At 37.0% G+C, this 19213-nt stretch overlaps 1 protein-coding gene across 8 annotated transcripts in view; it reads left to right on the top strand.

The window, feature by feature from the left end:
- The window catches only part of gria4a (glutamate receptor, ionotropic, AMPA 4a), a 77042-nt gene that overhangs the window by 47728 nt on the left and 10101 nt on the right, over positions 1–19213 (top strand). For all 8 annotated transcript variants that reach the window (XR_006252669.1, XR_006252668.1, XM_043259032.1 and 5 more), the window contains exons 11-13: positions 2697–3070; positions 13118–13316; positions 16861–17108. Coding sequence is in view for 6 of the 8 variants with exons in the window: in XM_043259032.1 (XP_043114967.1) it covers positions 2697–3070; positions 13118–13316; positions 16861–17108 (821 nt within the window). In the remaining 2 variants the exon portion in view is untranslated. The remainder of the gene's footprint in view (positions 1–2696; positions 3071–13117; positions 13317–16860; positions 17109–19213) is intronic.

The raw sequence follows: 19213 nt of genomic DNA, 5'->3' as shown, positions 1-19213 counted from the left end.
CGTGACTGCCATAAACTTAAAAGTGATTTTAAATGAAAATAGGAATGGTTGCCTTGGCAACTAACTGAACTACAAATGGAGTAAAATTAAAACTGACAAAACTAAATTAAACTAAATAGAAATGAAAAAAGCACAGGTAGCACAGGAAAGTTCATTAAAAATAATAATAAACACAATATTGTAATAATTTAATAATACTAAAATAAAATGGATGCCACCACATGAGACAACTTAAATGGAGGATAAAAAACAGACACGCTATAAACAGCACAGAGAAGATGATTACTCATGTTTGCAGACCACCACTGACTTATTTAATTAAACCAAAATTTCATTTAATTCAGTACAATGCTGAATTAACAGCAGACTCGACAGCGGCAGATTTGTTAAAATGTTACATAAAAATTACAAAAAACCCCAGACTGTTTTGATTACATCACTGTCCATTTTTCTGTCGATTCATTCACTTATAAAAGACGTTAACTACATTGCATTCAGCAGCATCATTTACAGAACCACAGCACAATATGATTCACTTTCCTTGCCGTTCAGAATGAATATGATCTGATACAAAGTAAAAATACATGATTGTTTTCATCTCTGGCTGTGTATATAATTCAAACAAATGTCACAACAATATTATTATAAAATAAGGATTTTATAAAAATTATATTAAAAAATTACAACTATATTATATTATAAAATTCTTAAATATTCATATCATATAATAATTATAATGATAATAATTAAAATATTTTATTTATAAAAGTTAATACAAAAATTATCATTTTAAAATGTGTGTATATATATATATATATATATATATATTATACATAACATAAAACATACACGTGTACATGTACATAAAACATTTAGTATATATATTTTTTGTTATATAAAAATGTTTTAATGATTTAATGATTGCATTATATATAACTTTTTTAAACCTTTTTTTTTTTTTTTAATTTATTTTGTATTGCATATTAAATATCGTATGTACTGTATTTTTTTAATAGTGTGTTATTAAAAAAAAATCTTATTTCAGCGCTTAGTTATGAAAAAAAATATATAGATTTTTTTGGGGGTACCCAGGCCTGTAATATTTCTGTAATACCATTTTCAAATCAAATTTTGTTTTTTTTTTTTTTTTCTTTTGCTCGTCATTAATCTTAAAGCTGTTTGGTTCAAGGCTTAAAACTCCTCATTGAAGATTTTTTTGCAACGCAGCTGCACGGAGAAAATAAACGGCAAACACATTCCCAGCACCAAGGTCGCTGAAGCAGCACACACACACACACACACACACACACACACTCTATTTCTCTCTCATTCAGAGGAGGATGTCACACACAACCGAATCGTTCATGCTTTACAGTGCACGCGAATTACATGAGCCAAATCTTTTCTTCTTTTCAGCTTGCAAAATTGCAGAAAACGTTAATTACGAGCTGCGGGCTTCTCTGGGGATTATTAAGGGGGGAAAAAAAAAAATACAGAACAGCATTCTGGAATGAAAAGAGTCAGACTGTGCATGGAGCGGCTCGTCTCTCGCTGGCACCGATACTGGAGCTGCCACGGGCCTCTAATTAAATCTAGCAGCGAAACAACTTCTCGTATTCCTACAAGAGGACCGAAAGATGGCCGACTTTCACGGCGACCTTTCACTGGTATTAAACCACTGAAGCGCTGGAAATATTACTGGCGCCCGTTCATTGACAAAACCATCTCCATTCACAACCTGAGCCTTTTAGAAACCGGAGAAAAAAGGAAGCGGGTCTCCCTCGAGGACTTTTATCCTCTAAACCCCTTTAAGACGGGGGGGCTGGAGGGTAACGGCGACAGGTGAACGTGTTTTTCTGGTGAAAATCCACCATCGCAACCTTTTAAGAATTCATCAAAAATGCGCTAAATTAATCAAAAGATAATGATAATGTTAAAAATATTTTTATGTTTTATGTTTTTTTTTCACTTTCTGTTCATTTAAAAAAGTCCCGAAAGATAGATAGATGAATCACATTTTCCCCAAAAATATTAATAACATGTATAATATAATTAATAATATATTAATAACAGTCAGAAATGTTCCTCGAGCAGCAAATCAGCATATTAATGATTTCTGGAGGATCATGTGACACAGAACACCGGAGTAATAACAGAGAAAATTCATCTTTGATCACAGGAATAAATTACATTTCACTTATAGAATACACATATTTTAAATATTTCACAATTTTACTGCTTGTTTTTTGCATTTTTCATCAAACACATGCTGCCTCTTTATTCTGCGCAAGATAAAAGATGATGTTTTGAAAAATGTCTCAATGTTTTGTTTTTTTTATCCATCATTAATGATCTTAAAAATGCACGATTTTGGTTTGAAATGAAATGAAGGCAAGTAAAACGGTGATTTTCTCAATATTTGATCAAAATATACATTTTTGGCTGAAATATCTGATAATTGAAAACGATGAATCGCTCAAATATTAAATCGCCTCATTGTTTGTATATACGCAAATTGCTAAAGACTCAATAAACATTTCCGCCTCAAGCATCTACAACTGAAAGCTCTTCAGAAAATAACTCCCCTCAGTGTCTTCATGAGTGTCCCGTTTTGCCATCCAAAACTACTTCGTCTCACCAAAAATGACTGAGAAGGTCACCTTTCTGAACCTCTGAATGCTGTGGTTCCTCCACAGAAAGCGGAAATCGCTGTGGCCCCTTTAACAATCACTCTGGTCCGGGAGGAGGTGATCGATTTCTCCAAGCCCTTCATGAGTCTGGGCATCTCCATCATGATCAAGAAGCCTCAGAAGTCCAAGCCGGGCGTCTTCTCCTTCCTGGACCCGCTGGCCTACGAGATCTGGATGTGCATCGTGTTCGCCTACATCGGCGTGAGCGTGGTGCTCTTCCTGGTCAGCCGCTTCAGCCCGTACGAGTGGCACACCGAGGAGCCCGAGGAAGGCTCCGACGGTCCGCCCAGCGACCAGCCCCCCAACGAGTTCGGCATCTTCAACAGTCTCTGGTTCTCTCTGGGCGCCTTCATGCAGCAGGGCTGTGACTTCACACCCAGGTGAGAGCCGCGCCGTTCATCTCAACGCAGCTCGAGTCGAAAGAACCTGCGGAAATGTCCATTGCGTCCGAGGAGGCATTAAAAAAAAAGCATGTTATTGTTTATATAGTACTGACCTGAATGAGGCGTATTTGTAGCAATAGCCAACATTGTACGGGTCAAGTGAAGATAATGTTCCGAGTATGTTCCAATATATCAAAGCTAACATGCATTGCTGTTTGGACAACATTAAAGGCATAAAGGCTTATTAATTCAGCTTTCATATGTATAAATCTTCCAATTATTAATGTTTTCGTGGCCTGGGGTCACATGCAGCCCACAAGAGAAAACATGAACGACCCGGTTCAAAAGTTTTCATCCCCTTGATTCTCAATACTTAGTTGTTTTTCCGGTGTTTTCGTATTGTTTATTTAGTACTGACCTGAATAAGGTGTGTTTGTAGCAATAGCCAACATTGTACGGGTCACGTTTATGATATCAAGTGAAGATAATGTTCCGAGTATGTTCCAATATATCAAAGCTAACATGCATTGCTGTTTGGACAACATTAAAGGCATAAAGGCTAATTAATTTAGCTTTCATATGTATAAATCTTCCAATTATTAATGTTTTCGTGGCCTGGGGTCACATGCAACCCACAAGAGAAAACATGAACGACCCGGTTCAAAAGTTTTCATCCCCTTGATTCTCAATACTTAGTTGTTTCCTGCGTTTGCGTCGTTCTTTAGGAAAATCCTTCAGGTCCCACAAATTCCTTGGTTTCCCAGCATCTTCGTGCATTTGAACCCTTTCCAACAACGACTGCACGATTTCGAGAGCCGTCTTTTGTTGAGGACAGCGGAGGGACTCACACGCATCTATTACAGAAAGAAAAACAATGCATTAAGAGCCGAGGGGGTTGAAAACTTTTGAACAGAACGAAGACGCGTGCATTTTTCTTATTGCCTAAATATCTTAAATGTATAAATATTCCACATACAGTCTCGGTTTCCAAGCCAGAATTAAGCCACGTTAAAGTTAAAGTCATTTTTATAAACATGCCTCCGAAAAAAGCATTACTTGTATGAGTCTTAAGACGAAACAAAAGCGTGTGTGACGTGTTTTAAATTTCTTTCAGTTGAAACAGCCCAGATTTACATTTTAGTCTAGGACTAGGTTTAAGCCTCATCTGTGAAACCGGATGATAAAGTCACTTTGCATCTTACAATTGTTTGAATTTTTAGCAGTATTTGGTCATTTTTTTAACCAGTGGTGGAAATGAGCTTCGGATTCGAACCGAATTGAACTTCATAACACATTCATTCGATGTTTATTGACGCATTTGTTCGCTTTTCCCTAATCGTTCTCACCCTAATAACCGTCTTAGCGCAGTTTTTTCCCCTCCGCTGCTGTCAGAAATCTCTCTAGCGATGCACACGGCGGATATTTTCTGGTCTAAAGCGGATAATTCCTGTCTGCGCTGACCCAAAGGCCTCCCGGAGCCCAGGCGCCAAATTAAAGTTGGACTTTAACGTCTGCGTCCGGGAAGAAACCGCAGGCTCACCGTCCCCTCTTCCTCCAAGACAAACATTAAACTTTCATCCCTTGCAGCCGCACGGCAGAAAAATCACACTTTATTTTTAGAATATTTATAAGAATATAGCATTTTATTATTGATAGCCGGAGAATGCGGCGCGATGAAATATTGATGCTCGGGGTCCGAGGGAAGGCGGCGCTTCTGAACTGCACAAAAAAAACGGAGTCTGTCCCAAAAAAAGCGAACAGAAGCACCGGGAATGTGATCCGCTGATGTTCTGCTGGAACATCTTTCACACCCGTTGTTGTGAAACATTTAGGCTGCCGTATCGTGGCTCGCCGTGTGTTAAACAAGCGTCTGAGAGCTGAATGACGCGGTTCCTGCCGAACGCCGGGCGGTTTGACCCGCTGAAGCTCGCAGATCGTTTCTGAGAGGTTAATGGTGTCAGAAAGAGCTCAGATTTTCAGAAACAGCGGCACTGACATTAGCATTAGCCCGGTCAGCAGCTCTGTGCATTAAAGTACATTACTGATCCACACACACACACACACACACACACACACACACACACACTCCGACTCTCTCATACATTACCCACAAAATATACTCTAAGACGGAGCTATTTTTAAAATGAATGTACTTTACTTTCTATTATTTAAATGAAATCACTGTTGAACCCACATATGTATGTATATATATATGTATGTATATATATATATATATATATATATATATATATATATATATATATATATATATATATATATATATATATATATATATATATATATATATATATATATATATATATATATATATATATATATATATATATATATATATATATATATATATATATATATATATATATATATATATATATATATATAGTGAAAATATAAAAATTGTATTGCTTTTAAAACTAAATATTAAACATATAAATTATTAACATATACAAATATGTCAATGATACTAAAATTGCACAGTTTATAAATAGCTTAATTAAATAATCCTTCCCTTGATGTATGATTTGTTAAGGTTAATTATATGCTAACCTATTGTTAGTTTTAATCTTTTTTAGGCAAGTAAATGTCATGTCACGAAATGTTTTTAATATTAAACAAAATGTATTAACAGAGCTTTTTGAAATACAAATAGTCAGTTAAACCAATGCGTCACAAATATGATTAAAATAAGCTCTCCAATAAAATCAAATATCGTGAATCATTTGATTCAAATCTTCAGAGCGTTTTTTGCAAAATTTTATCACCACCGGGAATGAAAATAATTCAGCAGAGGCGGGATGCATAGACCAATCCCCCATCCCCTACAAATCACATATATATATATATATATATATATATATATATATATATATATATATATATATATTTTTAATATAATTATTTAATCGCTAATCCAAACACAATAAATTATGACTATTTATCCCTTTGCTAAAGGCCAATTTCTAAGTAGAAAAAAAGTCAATGTCAAAAAAAGAAATAAATCAAATATTTAATAAAATCAACATGATTTCAAAGTTTCCTTTTTACTGTGAAATGCATCACATTACAGAAAGCTAAAGCTTTGCACACACACACACACACACACACACACACACACACACACACACACACACACACACACACACACACACACACACACACACACACACACACACACACACACTTGTGTAATTTTGCACAGATGTCCACTGAACAATCAGGGGAACGTGTCTTTGTGTAAACAGCAGCTGCAGCAAATTGATTCTCCATTATCAAGTCTCACACGGCCCGACTGAACATGCAAAGAGGCAGGACTATTTGTCCTTCAATTTCACTCGGGTTTCATCTCTCCCTCTCTCTCTCTCTCTGTTTTCTCTCTCTCTCTCTCTCTCTCTCTCTCTCTCTCTCTCTCTCTCTCTGTCTCTCTGTCTCTCTCTCTCTCTCTCTCTCTCTCTCTCTCTCTCTCTCTCTCTCTCTCTCTCTCTCTCTCTCTCTCTCTCTCTCTCTCTCTCTCTCTCTCTCTCTCTCTCTCTCTCTCTCTCTCTCTCTCTGTCTCTCTCTCTCTCTCTCTCTCTCTCTCTCTCTCTCTCTCTCTCTCTCTCTCTCTCTCTCTCTCTCTCTCTCTCTCCCTGACATCAGGACAGTCCATCAATATCTCCCGCTGCAGGTTGAATTACTCTGTCAGTCAGGCAAACCGAGAGAATCGCACACCTATTCTTCAACAAATGAAACATTTTTGCCTGTTTTTTAAAAAATCCTTTCAGAAACAGGTCACACTTAACTTGAAGCCTGCATACCGTGCAACGCATTATGAAGAAATCCTTCATTATAAATGGCGTCAAGCCAAATGCAAAGTGGCCAATGTAATTTCATAACGGCAGACGGATATATAATTATACAAATATATAATTTTTTTTTACTCAAAATTCACTAAAACGCTGAAAAGAGAAAATGACTGGCAGTAGATTTTGCAAATGATACGAAAGGAAACATCCACTTGATGTACTAAAGCAACTGAAATAAAAATTAATATAAAAATTATACATATTTTTAAAAAATTCAGTGACAAATAAAAAACAAAAACTGTTAAAAAAAAAGACTAAAACTTTACATTTTAAATGATACATTTAAAACAAAAAAATAAACAAAGATTTTCGGAAAATATATCAATATTAATATAAATTATAATAGTATTTTAATGATACTAAAATAAGACAGTAATATTTTAAAATAATTATACAGTTATTTCAGATATAAGCCATTTTTTGTACAACAACAACTAAAGGAAACTAAAATTATAAACTAAAATAAAAAAATGTATTTAAAAAACCCTATACAGATATAAAAAAGAAAACTTAAAAATTACAAAAGCATACAACAACATTTCTAGAACTAGAAGAAACATAAACAGAAAGGTTAACAGAATAGTAATTCTGCAAAACGTTAATAGAAAAACTATGCATGCGTGTATCTTTTATTTTTAATAATTTTACACAAAATAAATAAAAATTGGTTTAATTTCTGCTGAAAAGACTGAAGATAAATAATATTTAAAAATAATGTATTTGTCTATTCATGGTTATACATTTGAATAACATAATGTAAAAAAAAACAACACAAAATTGAATGTGTACTTAATAAGAATTATAATCTTTTTTCCAAAAATAATATTTCTGGATGCTAATTGGCTAATGCAGTGTTAGTCATATTTAACACAATATATATTAGCTATAGCTACGATTTTATTCTGCATTAAATTGAAAAGGATATAATTTACTCCAATGTAGATTATAATGCAATGTGAATTTTTTTGCGAGTTTTCCGTCTGCTGGCTGTGTTGTGTGACGATGTCTTTGGGACACGGCGTGTGATTCGTGCGGCACACGCAGAGATAATTTCCTCTTAAAGGATTATTGCTCTTAATCCTGTGATGTGCACATTTATAATAGACTCCCTTTATTATGACTGCGCACGTCTGATTATGTGTCGTGCTGTGCCTGATGACTCGTGTGTGTGTGTGTGTGTGTGTGTGTGTGTTTAGCAAAATATTTAATAGCTTTGCTAGTACACTTTTTTTTTAGTTTGTATGAACACGCGAACTTGAACAAGTCAATTATGAGTTTGTTTCTTCGACAGATTTGGAGGAACGTAGCACTCCATCAGCGACTCGGCTGCGGATTCTCTGGAGCGAATGGGTGCCGTCAGAATGATAAAAACATTGTGAAGCCATTGTGAAAAAACAAATCTATCTAGAGCTGTTTGGGCTTTTAAAGGGTTCTTGATCTGTGCAGATTTCTCTCCTGATTCAGAACACTTTTTCATCGGAGGAAGCGTTACTATGCATTATTATGCATTAATTATGGACTTAACGTCTTAAAGCCTTCTTAAAGTCTTCTCCAGATGTTAACTGCTGGTCTGGAGTGGTGTGGTGTGCATTATTGTGATGTTTTTATCAGCTGTTTGGACTCTCATTCCGACGGCACCCATTCACTGCAGAGCATCCATTGCTATAAATCTCCAAATCCATCCATAATAATCTACCACATCAAAATCCACTCACATGTGTTTGTTCAGAGCAGTTTTTACATGTAAAGAGTAAATTCTTAAAGTGTGCAGATTTCTCTCCTGATTCAGCCCAGACCACTTTTTCAGTAGAGAAAGCAATATTAAAGATAGAGGAAGCCACTGTTCGAAGTTATAGAAAATATCTTAATGATGGATTTGTGGCTTCTGGAGACATTAACTGATGGACTGGAGCGCCGTGGATTACATGCGACCAATTTATCAGCTGTTTAGACTCTCATTCCGACGGCACCCATTCACTGCAGAGCATCCATTGCTATAAATCTCCAAATCCATCCATAATAATCTACCACATCAAAATCCACTCACATGTTTGTTCAGAGCTGTTTTTACATGTAAACAGTCAATTCTGTGCCGATTTCTCTCCTGATTCAGACCACTTTTTCAGTAGAGAAAGCAATATTAAAGATAGAGGAAGCGACTGTTCGAAGTTAAAAATATCTTAATGATGTATTTGTGGCTTCTGGAGACAATAACTGATGGACTGGAGCGCCGTGGATTACATGTGACCATTTTATTGGCTGTTTGGACTCTCGTTCCGACGGCACCCATTCACCGCAGAGCACTGATGCAGCGCTATATTTCTCCAAGTCTCCCTCCTGCTCGTTCTTTTCCTATTCCTTTGTTCTCGTTCTTCTCCACTGTCATCAAACCCAGCTCCTCCTCTGTCTTTCACACAGCGGCGCTCTGTTACAACACTTCAGCCTTTCATTCTCTGTCTGTCTCGGCTGGATTGATTTCAGAGTAGCGCGCGCCGAATCCACAGCGTCGCTACAAAAGAAATCATATTTTACCCGAGCTATGAATCTGAGATATCGCTCTGAATTGAATGCGATGAGATAAAAAGACGGTCAGATCTGGTCGCATGATTCACAAACAAGTGAGTCGTATGAGCTGGTTCCTTTAATGAATCAAAAAACTCTCAAAGGTTTGAATCGATCTAACAGTACAGCGAGGTCATGCGTTTGACACCCAGGCAAGGAATAAACTATAAAATATATTTTCAAAGTTTAATTCAAGCTACTTTGGATAAAAAAAGCTACTTCCCTAGTACAGTATCGAAAACAGGAAATCTTTGCATTAGATTTTGCGAAAATATGATTAGAAATAAACACTGCTCATAATGCTCACATGCACAATATCATAACTACATCTACATCACGTAATGAATTGTAATGTACATTATAATGCAATGTGAATATTTATCACACATGCGTAAATGTAGGACATTCCTGCACAAGCCTGCACTATTCGGTTCAGAACATTTTGTGCACATTTCATTTAAAAACTTAAAGAGACGAGCATTTTAATACGGCACATGTCCAAACACAGCGTAGAAAATATTACAGAGCTTTAACGTAAACCGATGCGTACCTGTCAGGCATATATAAACGAAATGGTTCAGAAACAGAATTTCTCATTTCTAAATTCAAATAGTTACGTACGAGATTGAAGCAAATGGAGCTGGTTTTTATGCATTTTACATGTGTGTGTATTTTTATTTTAATAGTGTAACAACACTATTAGCGCCATTACAGAAATCTGCCCTCATTCATGTACGAGCTGACAGATGCGCATCACGATAAATGCATGTTAAAACTGTGTAATCCAAATTTTATACTTCGAGGCCTAAATATTTGTTCGAGTGCCATCTCACTGCTGAACTGAGCATGATGAGAGAACACGTTCCAATAAATCCGCCCAGCACAGATTTACTGGCAGCGCTTGCACCATTTGCATAAATTCCTTCAGTGAACCAGATGCTGAACCAACGCGTGCGGCGGCGACGAACCACGCCGTCGGTGGATTCCCGCCTAAACGCGATGCAAGAGATGGCGGGCGGCTCATCGGAGCGCTGCTTCACGACCTCTCGCGGCTCGCTCATAAACACAATCGCGCGCGGCCATCAAAAGGAGCGTCTTATCACCTCCGCACGAACGGAGAGAGATTTGTGTGATTTCGTTCTCTCTCATGAGCACAGGTATTCTCTGAGGACGTGACTCTTTGGATGAGGTCAACGTCTCGCTCTTGCTCTGCTCCTCCACAGCTCTCTGTCTCTGCAGTGCTGAAACTGTCTCCATTTAAAATTCATTCCTGCCCGTGCTGTGACAGTACAAACTGCGCGCGCACACACACACACACACACACACACACACGCATGCATGCACATATGCCTTAAATACACACTGCCTACTGAGCTGGACTGAAAACTAGCATCATGACTAGACAGCTGCGGTGTTAAGGATTCAAGTAAAAGCGTCTAAAAAACAGCAGTCAAATTTTAAAAAAGCAGGCGATTCTAAAGCCCATTATGACATCATCGCTGGCTGTTACATTTCGGTTCTGAACATTCCATAAGGTTGTTGACACGGAACGGTTCTTTGCGTCTAAGGCCCCGTTTACGCGAGTGCGTTTACATTTTAAAACGCGTAACTATGGTTACGCCAATCGGTTGCACTACTCCGGCGTTTCCCGCCCTCGAAAAAGCAGACCGTAAACTCTGCAGACCAGTTTGAGTTTGAAGGCGCCGGGGTCGCATTTCGGCGTAAACTGAGAAAACGACGGCTGTCCACGTTCTCTGTGCGTATCCTTGACGACCGTGTAAACAACAACCTCATGCTTGTTGCAGTACCCATAGATATGCATTGGTAGATTCCCCATAAAGTGGTTCCAAGCGCACAAACGCGTCCGCGATTTAAATGACAGGTAATCTGCATATCTATGGTCGTACGTGAATTTTAGGTTGTGTAGTGTAAGCAGAGTTCATTCTATAACACACCGTACGGGCCTAAAAATGCGCTCGGTAATGATTTGTCATGTCATATTGCAGTCGAAACCATTTCCATGCCAATTTAAACAACAGCTCCCGACGCTCGCCCGACCCCCGGGGGTCTTCTGTTCAATTGAACAGATGCTATGTTTCCATCCACCTATTTTTATTAGTGCTGTCATTCTAATACGCTCGAGCAAAGTGCTTTGTTAAACTCCCAAGCAGCATAACCTGACCGCGTTTCGTCTGCGAGCTCTGAAGCCTGTCATTTACTGTACGCACAAATTATTATACAGTCCCATTATTACATTAACTTCACTCTCGCCTGTAACTCACGAATCTGCAATAATTGGATATTCGCACAATGATTATTCAATTATGATTGGTCCAGTTCCCCACAACCAAACCGAATCTTAAACTCGATTGATTTCTGTATAGCACCTTATCTATTGTGAATCTATTCTCATAAATAATGAATTCAATCGAATTCAAACGACTCAATTGGTCGGTTCTGTAGACATTTTAACAGAGTTTCTAAGCATCACAGCGTCCGTGAAGACACCGCTCTGTTCTCTGCAGCACACAGCCGTATCAAATGCATTTTGCCTGGTATTTTACGGTAATTGCATTTCACGATGGCTTTTGAATGAATCTGCGCGTTCTGCCATTGTTATTGATGAACTCGGGTCAGTGTAGCTAGTGGCGTGTTTCAGTAGATTAGTCTAAAGTCGGAGTATGCCGTGTTTTTAATGAGATCTCGGTCCCGCTACAGTCTCATAAGCTCATAATGAGAGCTCTGCCACTTCTACAAACAGCGTAAAGTCATTTCCGAAGCAGAAATTTAATACTACCGTCTTGCGGAGTGGGACCAGAGATGGTTAGGAGGTCTAAAAACGAAGACAAAGCGCGCAAAATGAAATCAAATGAGGATCTCTTGTATCTTACCTCATTTCTACGATGTGCGTCTTTAATAGGGAGACCGAAGCTGAAATTTCAGAAACATTTACTCACCCTCAGGCCAACCAAGACGTAGATGAGCGCTCTTCTTCATCAGATTGGGAGAAATGCGGATGTGAATGGGTGCCGGCAGAGCGAGAATCCAAACGGCTGATAAAAACACCCGGAGAAGACATAAGTTCATCATTAAGATGTTTTTAGCTCCAAACCGTGACTTACTTTATCCATAACGTTGCTTTATCTACTGTGGTAGTGGTCTGAATCAGGAGAGAAAGCTTTTTACGAGTAAAAAAAATTCCAAAACAGCTCTAAACAATGTGAGGGATAACAAGAAGAGGCCTTTTTCGACATATCTTTGCCAAAAGCGACCGTTGAAGGTTAAAAAGCGTCTTAAAAAGCCGGTTTTATTTCCTAACAAGCACGCCTGCTTTCCCCTTCGCAGGATGTTAATTGATGGACCGGAGCTTTGTGGATTACTTTCATCGCCTCCAGACAATACGTCTTCCTGCTTTCGGTGCTTTGCGCATGCATTTTTTAGATCTGATTGATGCGGGAGCGCTCTAAATGAATGAATCACAAATTGACGATTGCGTGTCGACAAAATGAGAACGTCTGTCTCCTGAATGAAGCAGACGTAATCAGATCTGAATTTATGATTTTTAACAGAGGTGTTTAACTGTTTATATTTACGCCTTGTGCTTCTGCGCGTCTCTCAGGTCTCTGTCTGGTCGTATCGTCGGAGGCGTCTGGTGGTTCTTCACTCTTATCATCATTTCCTCCTACACGGCAAACCTGGCCGCTTTCCTCACCGTGGAGAGGATGGTGTCGCCTATCGAGAGCGCGGAAGACCTCGCCAAACAGACAGAAATCGCCTACGGGACTCTCGATTCCGGTTCCACCAAAGAGTTCTTCAGGGTGAGAGAATAATATCAATGCTCGTAATAAAGCATTTAGACTGGTGAGTTACCATCTGGTGGCGGAACCGTATGGACTGGGAGAGATTGATAAAATTACATCTAAAATAAATTATATTAAATGCATACACATTTCTAATATCGTTTCTTTGCATTTTAATATACTTTAAAAAATAGATTTTATTTTATATCTGAATCTTTCTGTCTTCAAGTGTCACATGATCCTTCAGAAGAAGAAAAAAATGTACCGAACTTTTGAATAGCTTTGCATATTGTAACACAACATTTCGTTTTTAAATAAATGCTGTTATTTTTACCTTTTTATTAATCAGAGAACCCTTAAAAAAATTAAAAAGTAATGATGCTGGAAATAAAGAAAACTTCTTTTACTTTTCCTGTATTTTTGATCAAATTTACGAGCAGAAGAAACGTCTTTAAAAAAATTTTTAAATGTTAAAATATTTGTGTTTCGGCGAAGATGTGTCAAACGGATGAAAAGCGACAGCATAGCCGTTTATGATATCACAAAAGATTTATATTTCAAATAAATGCTGCTCTTTTCTATTCACCAACGAATAAAATGTTTTACAGTCTCCACAAAACTTTTGCACAGCTGTTTTGAACGTTGATGAAATGTTCGTTCAGCAGCAAAGAAGCATATTCATATGATTTCTGAAGGTCACGTGGCACAAAAGACTTGAGTAGTGATGCTGAAAATTCAGCTGCGCTTCGCAGAAATAAATACAAGTGTAAAATATATTCACATAGACGACAGTTATATTCAATCGCAAAAATATTTCACTAATTATCAAATAAATAAATCAAATAAATGCAGCCTTGAAAAACATAAAAAACTAAATGCTTTATATATTGGTCATATTAGAGAGCCTGTCTGCAGCCAGGAGAGCGGCTAAAAAAGCTATTTACTCCGACAGCAAAGACAAAGCGATGATAGAGGGAGAAAGACAGATAGCTGAAGAGAGACAGACGGGTGATATGAGAGAGAATCGGCGTGAGCTCATTAATTAGCCGCGTCTCTCTCGGCGTCTGCCTCCCTGTTGTCATACACAGATGGCGTGATGCTACACTCCTCCACGAGAAAAAACATTCATTTTCTCATTCCCGGGTTTCCACCGCCGTGTTTTCTCATTCAATCTGTCTCCCTCTCCTCGCCGTCTCTTCCGACCTGTCTCCTCTCGCTCTCCGCGCCGGGTTTTCTACCGAGCAAAATAAACACGTTTATTTCACAATGCATGGTTTTTAAAGCAGCTTTAGAGAAAACGATGATGTTGATGTTTATATTGATATCTTTTTGCCTCACAGCAGCAAAAATGTTTTATTAAAAGAAGCCTCTTTTGCTTTTATTTGATCAAAAATATAGTACTGTACAAAAAAAAAAAAAAAAAAAAAAAAAAAATAAATATATATATATATATATATATATATATATATATATATATTTATATTTATTTATATATATATATATATATATATATATATATATATATATATATATATATATATTTTTTTTTTTTATTTTTTTTTTTTTATATATATTTACAGTTTCAAATAGATGTTTTCTATGTAAATATTACATAAATGTAATTTATTGCTTAAGGAACATTTCTGATTATTATCAAAAAAATACATTTATTTCACAATGCATGGTTTTAAAGCAGCTTTAGAGAAAATGATGATGTTAATGTTTATATTAATATGTTCTTGCCTTATAGCAGCGAAAATCTTTTATTGAAAGAAGCCTCTTTTGCTCAGCAAGGCTGCTTTTATTTGATCAAAAAATAAATAAACATATATATATAAATATAAATATAAATATATATATATATATATATATATATATATACACTTACATATATATGAAAAAAAGTTTAATATTTTTTGGAGTTTCAAATAGATGTTTTCTATGTAAATATTAGTAAAGTAATGTTAAAATGATTTCTAAAGGATCATGTGACACTTAAGACTGGAGTAACGATGCTGAAAATACAGCTTTGAGCACAGAAATAAATTACATTCGGATAGAAAACGCCGGTTGTGAATTTGAATAATATTTAACAATATTTATACCGCATTTTTGATCAAATAAACGCAGCCCTAATAAGCAGAAGAGACTCATTTTTAAAGTAATATGCAGATAAATGTGATATTACCGTTTTGCAATCATGTAAAACCTAACTGGCCTCACTTTCTAATCCCGTCACAGTAACGTCGATGTACTGCCGAGAAACATTTGATCAGTTACCCGGGGAATAAGTAAATGTCAGGCGTCCCATTGAGTTTGGACTAACGCGCGAGTGTGTTTGTCATTTGCTGCCGGAGCGCAGGTTTGTCGAGGGTGTTGTTTGGTTTGATGGTTTATTTTGGAGTGTTACGGCAGCGCGGCGCTCCAGACCGGACGTGAGCCACATTATAATGAGCCGGCTGTCCGTCACGCTCCGCCGCTTTCCTCTCACATACTGCAGCTTAAGACTAAGCCCGTGTATAAAAGAGCCACAAACGATCGAGCGCGAGACACACCGGGACACCAGAGCCGTCCGTCTTTTTTCAGCGCAGTAGTGCACACTTCAGAGCCGACTGCACGGGGCGGAAAAAATGTGTGCTTTTGTTCAGAAAGGATGCGTTTAAGGGACATTAAATGCTGCGTTGTTTCAAACGAAGGCCGTTCTTTTGAACTTTGCAATTATTAAAGAACATTGAAAAATGAAATGCATCACGTTTTGACGAAAGTGTGAAGCGGCCCGACTGCGTTGAGCGACAAATCAAGGAGTAACGATGCTTAAAATTCTGCTTTACATCACAGGAATAAATTAGGTTTTAGTATATATTTATATATTAGTATTATTTATATATTTAATAATTATTATTACATTTTTATTTTTATTTTTTTATAATATTTTACATTATTTACTGTGTTTTTAATTAAATTAATGCAGCCTTGGTGGGCAGAAGAGATCTCTTTCAAAAACATTTTACTGACCCCAAAAGATTCAACAGTAGGGATATTTTACTATATGTTTATTATCATGTAATAAAGTAATTTTACAGCAGAACGGTATTGAACAACATTTCTTATTTTTGTTTAGTTTGGCTTTGCATACTAAAATAACAAAGTAATATATAAAAATTAAAATAATTTTTTTTTTTTTTTTTTAAATGACGAAAAATAACTAAACTAACTTTAAACTGAGAACAGTAAGCATTAATATTTAATATATTGCATATTAGTAATGAAATGTTTCAAATTAAGTTAAATATTTAGTAGAAATCTATGTATGTATATAAAATGTAAAAATGAAATTTTGGAAGCGATTAATCATTTGACAGCATTAATAAATATATGCATATAAATAAATGTAAATATAGTTTTTACTATATACTGTATGTGTGTGTGTATATATATATATATATATATATATATATATATATATATATATATGCACAGTACATACACCTTTTTTGGAATATGATTAATCGTTCTGACAGCATCTCAGTGTTCACTGCGTGTCTTCTGCTGCGTCTTCTAGAGGTCAAAGATCGCAGTGTACGAGAAGATGTGGAGCTACATGAAGTCGGCCGAGCCCACGGTCTTCACCAAGACGACGGCGGAGGGCGTGGCCCGCGTGCGCAAGTCCAAAGGAAAATACGCCTTCCTGCTGGAGTCCACCATGAACGAGTACACGGAGCAGCGCAAGCCCTGCGACACCATGAAGGTCGGAGGGAATCTGGACTCCAAGGGCTACGGGGTGGCCACGCCCAAAGGATCGCAGCTAAGGTGGGTGGAGTATTATAACAACCGACCAATCACAGCGCTGTTATAGTATTCCACCCACCCTGCTGTGCTTCTCTTTCTCTGTCTCTCTCTCTGTCTCTCTCTCTCTCTCTCTCTCTCTCTCTCTGTCTCTCTCTCTCTCTCTCTCTCTCTCTCTCTCTCTCTCTCTCTCTCTCTCTCTCTCTCTCTCTCTCTCTCTCTCTCTCTCTCTCTCTCTCTCTCTCTCTCTCTCTCTCTCTCTCTCTCTCTCTCTCTCTCTCTCTCTCTCTCTCTCTCTCTCTCTCTCTCTCTCTCTCTCTCTCTCTCTCTCTCTCTCTCTCTCTCTCTCTCTCTCTCTCTCTCTCTCTCTCTCTCTCTCTCTCTCTCTCTCTCTCTCTCTCTCTCTCTCTCTCTCTCTCTCTCTCTCTCTCTCTCTCTCTCTCTCTCTCTCTCTCTCTCTCTCTCTCTCTCTCTCTCTCTCTCTCTCTCTCTCTCTCTCTCTCTCTCTCTCTCTCTCTCTCTCTCTCTCTCTCTCTCTCTCTCTCTCTCTCTCTCTCTCTCTCTCTCTCTCTCTCTCTCTCTCTCTCTCTCTCTCTCTCTCTCTCTCTCTCTCTCTCTCTCTCTCTCTCTCTCTCTCTCTCTCTCTCTCTCTCTCTCTCTCTCTCTCTCTCTCTCTCTCTCTCTCTCTCTCTCTCTCTCTCTCTCTCTCTCTCTCTCTCTCTCTCTCTCTCTCTCTCTCTCTCTCTCTCTCTCTCTCTCTCTCTCTCTCTCTCTCTCTCTCTCTCTCTCTCTCTCTCTCTCTCTCTCTCTCTCTCTCTCTCTCTCTCTCTCTCTCTCTCTCTCTCTCTCTCTCTCTCTCTCTCTCTCTCTCTCTCTCTCTCTCTCTCTGTCTCTCTCTGTCTCTGTCTCTGTCTCTCTCTCTCTCTCTCTCTGTCTCTCTGTCTCTCTCTCTCTCTCTCTCTCTCTCTCTCTCTCTCTCTCTCTCTCTCTCTCTGTCTCTCTCTCTCTCTCTCTCTCTCTCTCTCTCTCTCTCTCTCTCTCTCTCTCTCTCTCTCTCTCTCTCTCTCTCTCTCTCTCTCTCTCTCTCTCTCTCTCTCTCTCTCTCTCTCTCTCTCTCTCTCTCTCTCTCTGTCTCTCTCTCTCTCTCTCTCTCTGTCTCTGGCTCTTTTCTCCTACCTGTCTCTGTCTTTCTCTCAGTTTCTCTCAGTTTTCACACTCAGTTCTCTCTGTGATGCAGTGATATCTTTGTGGTTACGTGTACAGTTGCTGTTTTTAGCTTTATTGGGCTCTATGGGATTCTATGGGATTTTATATATTTATATATTAGTAAAAAAAAATAACTAAATAAATAAATAAAAAAAAATAATATATATATATATGTGTGTATATTATGTTAGTATTTATATATTAGTGCTGTCAAACGATTAATTTGTATCCTAAATTTTTATGTATTATTTTTACATATACATACACACACACACACATACATACATACATACATACATACATATATATATATATATATATATATATATATATATATATATATATATATATATATATATATATATATATATATATATATATATATATATATACATACATACACACACACACATATACATATATATATATATATAGACACACATATATTATGTAAACAAACATTTTATTTTGGATGCGATTAATCATTTGACAGCACTTATATATTTCTCTCTCTTTCTCTCTCTCTCTCTATATATATGTGTGTGTGTGTGTGTGTGTGTGTGTGTGTAAAGGGCTCATATCATGAGAAATTAAATAGGCTTTTTATTGACATATTATAAAATCACTGAGAAACTAAACTTTTATTTTTATGTTTTGCATTTTCATTTTAATTTCAGTTATTTATTTATTTATTTATTTATTTTTGGTTGTTATGTATTGCAGTACAAAATAATCAACTTATACTATTTGCAAATAATATTTAATATTATATTTAAATAATATTTATTTATTTATTTCTTATCCTAATACGTTAGAAATTACATGCACAATATAAATGATTCAGAATATTTTTCAATATAATCCAGTATAATTTGAGATAGTTGAGTAAAGTTTTAAACTTACAGTTTAACAAAAAGAAAACA

This window comes from Puntigrus tetrazona, chromosome 15 (genome assembly GCF_018831695.1).
Source record: "Puntigrus tetrazona isolate hp1 chromosome 15, ASM1883169v1, whole genome shotgun sequence".
Classification (NCBI taxonomy): domain Eukaryota; kingdom Metazoa; phylum Chordata; class Actinopteri; order Cypriniformes; family Cyprinidae; genus Puntigrus; species Puntigrus tetrazona.
The sequence above is the reverse complement of the archived record's forward strand: the minus strand, read 5'-3'. Positions and strand labels throughout refer to the sequence as shown.